At 30.9% G+C, this 8,058-nt stretch overlaps 1 protein-coding gene across 1 annotated transcript; it reads left to right on the top strand.

The window, feature by feature from the left end:
- Nucleotides 1–352: 352 nt before the first annotated feature.
- Nucleotides 353–4,730, top strand: LOC136068326 (probable glycosyltransferase At5g11130). Its single transcript, XM_065775353.1, is given in 12 exon segments — nucleotides 353–541; nucleotides 817–974; nucleotides 3,337–3,404; nucleotides 3,407–3,463; nucleotides 3,466–3,678; nucleotides 3,681–3,688; nucleotides 3,990–4,011; nucleotides 4,014–4,052; nucleotides 4,055–4,273; nucleotides 4,276–4,482; nucleotides 4,485–4,575; nucleotides 4,577–4,730. Coding segments are annotated over 12 exon segments (1,425 nt in total).
- The last annotated feature ends 3,328 nt before the right edge of the window (nucleotides 4,731–8,058 follow it).

Genomic DNA, 8,058 nt, shown 5'->3' with positions numbered 1-8,058 from the left:
CATTGAAATTAACTTTTTGTGCATTGTAGCCTAATTTTTTATTTTTCAATTGGTACTTTAGCCTAATTAATAAAAATAAATTAAAAATAATAAAAAATAAAAAAATAAAACCGAAATTCATAAAATGTGCTAAGCACATGTAACTAAAACAACTTTATCTTTATATTCCCACACAAACCTACTATCAGATAGAGTTCGTAAAGGATTGACACTCACTAGTCCTTTTACCACCATTATTATCTCACAAAATCCTTATCACGTCACTAAAAGAAGGAAGAGAAGGAAAATATGAACTAAATATTAAAAGAAACAAGAAAGCACTCTATGCAGTGAAAATGCAACACTAACTGACATGGGTGACTGGAATTACACCACCCCATTCTTCATGTACCCTTCTCTCTTTCTCATCCTCTTCTTTACCTCTCCTTGTTTTTTCTTTGCACTTTCCCACGAAAACCCCCAAGTCTCAATCTCTTCGCTTCCAAGTCACACAAAAGATCATTTCTTCAATGAAAGCAAAAATGGCACTGGTTTAACTACCGTAAGTGATACAACTTTTGCAGTGAAAAAAACATAACATTTGGGTTCTAATGGGAAAAACAAATTGTCAAAGATCTCGATCCTTTTGTTGTCATTCCCTCTTCAGTACTTAAATTACATCAGTTTTGTTTTTTGAGTGAAAATATTGATGGTCCCATTCGTTTCAGTTAAAATTACCTTTTTTCTTTCAAGTTACAAACAAAACAATAAATGAAGAAGATATTCTTACTACCTTAGACTAGTTTCAATTATTTTGTTTTTATTTATAATTTACAGTTGTATGAAATGAGTTATTCTTGGAGAATAGAAAAAGGACTGGCAAGAGCTCGAAGGGCGATAAAGGAGGCAGCTCGATCACGAAGCTATAGATCGAACACTGAGGATGAGTTTGTTCCAAGAGGATCCATCTACATAAATCCTTATGCCTTTCATCAGTTAAGATTTTCTCCCTATTTTATTCATCTTATGATATCTTTATGGCATTGGTTAGTGACATGAAATTCCCTGCCACCCCTTATCACTTGACTTTTGAGTTGTTGCGTAATGTACAAGAATTATCAAATTTCACTTTTTTTTTTAATTTTTCACAATAATTAAAATGTCACGTTGTGATAAAAATAATATCACTTTCACATTAAAGCAGTTGACTATCGAAAGCAGTTAAGAAAATTATGAAAAAGATTATAAACCCAACAATAATTGATTTTCAAACTACAAATCATCTCTCTCTCTCTCTCTCAAGCCGAGGAGATATGCAGTGACTTTCTTGTTATTGTTGTTTTCCAAGATTCCAATTATTAGACGGTCTCGAGTGAGTAGGAATAGAATCACTCATTAGTACTTTAGAAAAAAAAAATGCAATGTTAAGATTACAAACTATTTTATAATATTCTACCAAAAAAAAAATATTTTATAATATTTTTATAAATTATTAATGTGATAAATTCTACTCTAGTATATCATTAGTATTACTTTTTTACTTACTAATCATCACACACCACATTAATAATTTGTAAAATAACATGTAATTTTAGTTTTTTTTTTAATAAAAAAATCACCATGAGTTTTTTTTTTTTTTTTTGCTGAAAGTTTTTTTTTTTTTTTTTGGCTAAATCACCATGAGTATTTAAGAACCTTAACTAGAAGGAGTGCAGCATTATTAATCATAGCTAGTGGCCAGCATGACCCTCAATTAACTTGGGATTGATTTTTTTTGGTACTTAGCTGAGAACTCTAAGCCTATTTTTCTTAACCTACAATTTTTTGGCGGTGTATGTACTTGTAACTGACAGGGATGGTTTAATTCATAAATTATATTCTCACTTTGTGGAGAAGTTCTTTATGTACCTAGAATTGTCACAACCATTAAGATTGTTTTATACGTAGATGTGTTTTAATTGACCTTAAGATCGACGATCTCCTGCCAGATCTTTAATGATTAACCCTTGATGATGGTCAGTTAGCTTGCAGAACATTCAAGCAATCCTGATTTTCGGTTAGAGTTCTCCTACAAACCAAGGTAATCAAATTGTACCAGTACCAGTCATACCGGTCGATATGTACCGTACCGATATATATACCAGTATCAAAACATCAATGTTTCGTACTGGTTTAAATACCAGCCGTACCGGTCATGTACTAGTCATACCGGCCAATTTCGAGCAATACCAGCCGGTATCAGGTGTACCGGCCGGTATAGAAAAAAGTTTTTTTTTAGTTTTGTAATTTTGAATTTTTGTTAGAACAAAATGGTAATTTATTTACATTAACTTATTAGTATTATTTGTTTTCTTAGTATACAATGGTAACTTTTAAGCTTTCTATTTTTTATTTCTTCCTTTTAATTGATACTAAAGTTTAAAACCATGAATAATTAGTTCTGAATTGAGGAAATATTTTATGGTAAACTTTTATATTTATTATAACACACACACACACACACACACACACACACATACATACATACATATATATATATATATATATAAATAGCAGTAAACCCGAAACAGTACACTGGTATTAACCGGTATTCGAAATATATCGTACCGCTGGCCAAACCGATACAACCTCCAGTACAGTGTTGACTCCCTTACTACAAACTCTTAAATTTTCCTGAAAATGATACAAAACTAAAGTAATTGTTATTGCATGTGTCTCTATAGCTTGTGAAATCGTAAGATTGCATCTTGAAGTTCTCGAACAATGGACCATTTAGATTGAGAAAATTCCTAAATTTATTTTACAAAATGGAAAATATTAAAAAAATTATCAATTTTATAATAAGAAATTTACAATTACAATCTTAGCCAAAAAATAGCTACACTTAACATTTAATGTTTAATCCTAATCAATAATATTATAGACAAAAAATTTTACAATGTTTTTCATAACATTAAAGTGGTAGATTATGTTTCTCAAAAAATAGTAGTAGATTATGATTAATGCAATACCTTTTCCATATAGGACTATCATTAATAACAACTGTATTGTACCTCAATAATTATGAAAAAGTTGTGTATCTAACTATTGATTTATTAAAGTAATATGCATTGTACTGTATCAACGATATTAACAATTGATCTCTAATTACCACCATAAGGATATGATTTGATAGTAGGAGTTTTTGAATTGCTTTAATTGTTGAGTGGTTTGAGTGATAGTTCAATAAGACCCTAGTGTTACACGTGGTATTACTCATTGCCGTTTCGTGACATGAATTCGATGAGTCTACGCTAGAGACTCTCTTTTTTCATTCAACAAAAAATAATAATAATAATAATTGATGCATATGATCAGGAGCTTTGCAGAGATGTTGAAACGGTTCAAAGTATGGCCATACAAGGAAGGAGAGTTGCCCATTTTTCACAGGGGCCAATGACCAGCATATACTCAACTGAAGGGCAATTCATGGATGAATTGGAAAGTGGGAGAGTCCTTTTTTAGCTAAGGACCCGAATGAGGCTACTGCATTTTATATTCCCGTTAGTATTACCAATATCATTGAATTCGTGTACAAGCCTCGCATCATATATACTCGTAAACCTCTACAAAAGTTTGTCAAGGACTACGTGGAAGTCATATCAAAGAAACACCCGTATTGGAACAGAAGCGATGGAGCTGACCATTTTATGGTTTCTTGCATGACTGGGTATGGTATTCATTTTCTGCTTTACATTGGAGGGAGTCATATAAGCCATGCATTCATTGGATTTTCTTTAAGAAGTTTGAATAGGAAAAAGATATCATTAAAAATTACACAATTCTTAAAGAGTAAAATGCTTGATGTATTGTCTATGTGTCCATGCTACACAAACTTGTGCAATAACTTTGTTAATTTTATTTTTCACTCTACCATTTAGAGTTTCTTTAGGAATGCTTCTGCTTAATGTGTAATTATAATAATTGTTTAAGATATAACACTAACTATATTCCTCCTTGTGATATCTCAGGGACCAAAAATTTCATTTGATGACGTAAGTTTTACAAACACTTCATTAGAGTTCTATGCAATGCCACACAACTGAAGGCTTCGATCCAGCGAGAGATGCCTCCTTACCTGAAGTTAAAATTGCATCTGAAAACCTGAATCCTCCAAGCTTCAGCCAGCCCCTAAACAATCGTTCAATTTTAGCCTTTTTCGCCGGTCGCGAGCACGGGTTTGTAAGGAAAATACTACTTAGGTACTGGAAAGACAATGACCCGGATATCCAAGTGCATGAGTATCTCCCTCAAAATTAAATTACTTCGAGTTCATGGGTAAAAGCAAGTTTTGCCTGTGCCCTAGTGGGTATGAAGTTGCAAGCCCTAGAGTTGTTGAGTCTATATTTGCAGAATGTGTCCCCGTGCTAATATCCGATGGTTATGTGCCACCATTTAGTGATGTTCTTGATTGGAGCCAATTTTCTATTCAAATTCCAGTTGCAAAGATACCAGAAATCAAGAAATTTTGCAAGGAATTTCGAAGGATGAGTTTTTAGAGAAGCGAAAGCGGGTTATCCAGGTGCATCGACATTTTGTGATCAATAGGCCGCTAAACATATGATTTATTGCACATGGTGATGCATTCAGTGTGGCTCAGGAGGCTAAACATAAGGCTGCCATTGTATAATGCTTCAATAATTAAGGTTGTATACTTCCATGAAATCATATCCTCCATTGAAATGGTCTCAAGATTTCTTTTCATCAACTAGAATAAAAATTCTTCCAAAGCATAAGCATCAAATATATTTCATGCCACATCTTATATAATGCCATGTATTTTTAATACACACCATGCCGGATTCTCTCATTCTGATTAAACAGCATGTAAAAGCAAATTTTTATGATACTATATAAACGCAGGCAATGGAAACATGCTGCATTATTCAAGGTGTGATGGGATCCATATATAGTCATGTGTTTTAACATAATTAGGGTCTGGTAGGAGGATTTTTGTTTTTATTTTCAAAATAGTATGAAAACAATTTCCAAAAAATTGAAATTGAAACTAGTTTTCAAATAATACTCCATCCGTCCCACTTTTTTTGCCATATTTGAAAAGTCAAATTTTTTTAAAGAAACATCATTTATTGTCTTGTCTACCTTTTAAAAATGTATAAATTTTCAAAACTACCCTTAAAAAAATTTATCAAAAATTGAATTAGTAAATTAATAGGAGTATAATAGGAATATTAGTAAATTAATAACTTTTATTTTTAAAAACATGACAATATTTTGGAATATCTCAAAATGAAATAGAGGACAAAAAAGTGGAACGGAGGGTGTAATTTTTATATTTTACGTGTTTGGCTCCCACTTTTAAAAACAATTTCAAAATACTAAAAACAAAAATAATTGTTTGGGAGACCATTTCTATTTTTGAGATTTACAAAAAGTAACGTGTAACATCTGTAGATCATTTTTTTTTTTTTGTAGATAATGATAAAGGAATAGAGCTCATCATTCTTTTTTAATGGTAAGTTTCAAATTTAAGTGTGAGAATTCTTTTTGTGATAAAGATAAACTCCTAACTTTAAGAAATAAAAGAGTTTGGACAAATATGTGGGGTCCACTGTTTTCAATTTATTTATAACTATGTCATTAAAAATATTTTTTGTATCCTAAAAACACTCTCTAAGCCGTTTTCAAAATCATATTTTAAATCAGGTAAATAGAATATAGTTTTTTGAAAATTGTATTTAGAAAATATTAGCCAAACTATAAATTTAGGTGTGAGACCCACCATTTTTGGATTGCAAAACAAAAAAAAAACTATATTTAAATAATCTTACCAAACAGCCTCTTAGCTTTTGCTAATCTACTTTTTAAAGACCATTCTCATCCAACAAAATCCAAATACTTAGAAAGTCTTAAAAAATGATGTCTAATTAAAACCAAAAAAGTGATAAACAACTAAAAAAAATCTTATTAAAAAAATATAAAGTATTTCCAAAAAAAAAATCACATCTAAAAAATAAAAAATAAAACACAAAAGAAAGCCAAAAAAAAAAAGAACATGAGCACTGGACAAGCCTGCCCAATTAAAAAAAGAAAGAAGCAGAAGAAAACACAAAAGACAAAAAAAAAAAAAAAAAAAAAAAAAAAAAAAAAAAAGAAAAGAATATGAGCACTGGACAAGCCTGTCCAATTAAAAAAAAAAAAAGAAGCAGAAGAAGCAACGTGCAGGAGGAAGTAAAAAAAAAGTAGGAGAAGCAACATCCGGAGGAAGAAAAAAAAAGTGTGAAGAAGAGGGCATTTTTGTTTAAAAATGATGTCTAATTTCTTCCTTCAGTTTTCTCTTTATTTTTTGGAGAAAACTTTTCAGTGGATCCGGGAAGAAAACACATGGGTCTCACCATTTATTTTCCTTCCTCCCCACTTAACCAAACACACTACAAAAAATTTTCCTTCTCATTTTCTCTCTAAAGTTTTTCATCCACCCTATTTTACCTCCAAATAACACACCTTAAGAGAAAGAAAGAGAAATGCAGCTATAGTGTCTATCAAAACATAACTAGTAAAATAACACCAATTTTTTTAATACGAAGGATACGTACAAACAAATTAATATAAGCCAACTGCTAAAATCAGACTACTATAATCAATAGTTCAAATACTCTGCATACCCTGTTACCCATTCAATTTTTTGGTTTTCCAGTTCAATCTTACATAAGCTATAATAATATTGCATATTGGAAAATAGATTTTGCAGTCATTTTAACACTAAAGTATTGACATAAATCATGTCATTTGTAAACTGAATTCAGCTTTTGATCCTTAAACACCAAGAGCCTTCAAATATTTCCTACAAAGACATCCAGAATCTCCCTCCTCATTGTAAGTAACTATTGAATTTATCAAAAAAAAAAACTTTAGATCTTCAAACAATTAATACCAGCAAAAGACACTTGTATGTCTAACCGTAGCTCTTCCAAACAATTATCAGTATTTTAGGCATAATTTGTTAATAATTGTATATTATTCAATTGTGTCACAAGTTTGTGTAAAAAGAATTTTTATAGTCACAACTCACACTCAAAAGTAATTATGAGTAATATGTAAGTAAGATGAGTATTAATTGTACAAGTAATGAGCTTGAGCCTATTTATAGGCTATTCTAACTTGCACTTTAACAACCCCCTTTGAACTCGATCAAGATGGGTTACAAGAAGCCAACTTGAATTTGGATATAAAATCATTCACAATCTGCTATCTTAACTCTACTAAACAACAAGTTATCATCTACAAGAAGTTAACTCTACTCCTCTAACAAGACTATCCATTTTAGCCATTTGGATCAAAGAGGTGAGCACTTCAAAACAAGGTAGAAACAAATATGAGGACAATGTATCTTCTTGTCGAAGTCCTGCTGTCGGAATGATGTAGTTCTTCGACACTCCCTTGATCAATAAGGAATATGATAAGTTAGACAAAATATAGCTCAATCGATTTAGATATGTTGAAAACCCAACTTCTTTATGATTAACCTATTTCACCCTATTATACGTCTCACTCATATTCAGTGTAATGGCCATAGATCCTCCACTTCCATCGATCTCACATGTATGCATGGAGTGTAATGACTGCAGCCTGCACAAAAAGCATAGTGCTTGGATTCAATTGAGGTGAACTTTTAATTTGAAAATTGAAATCACAAACATTTGCATATAGTTAATGTTGATCTTAAACTATTTTCTCTTTTAAGAAAAGTACTATCCCAGTAATTTTTTGTAACCACCACTAACTTAATTCAACCAATTTCACTTTTAAGGACTACCATGTAACATTTATTTGAGATGATTTTTTTTTTTTAAAGAGATATTTTCAACATATGGCTAATCCTAATAATTGTTTTTAATCATTAGACCAAGATACCAATTGATTTTGCTGGTATAGGTGGAGATTGAATCTCAAATCTCGTATTTAAAGACTTGATGTGTCTCAGAGAGTTTACTAAAACTTAGATTAAAAAATGATTGACTTAAATTTTAGGTTAGTAATTTTAAAAATAAAGGGACAAATGCATATATAATAAATCTT

Source organism: Quercus suber, unplaced genomic scaffold (genome assembly GCF_002906115.3).
Source record: "Quercus suber isolate HL8 unplaced genomic scaffold, Cork oak 2.0 scaffold_110, whole genome shotgun sequence".
In the NCBI taxonomy this organism is placed as follows: Eukaryota; Viridiplantae; Streptophyta; class Magnoliopsida; order Fagales; family Fagaceae; genus Quercus; species Quercus suber.
The sequence above is the reverse complement of the archived record's forward strand: the minus strand, read 5'-3'. Positions and strand labels throughout refer to the sequence as shown.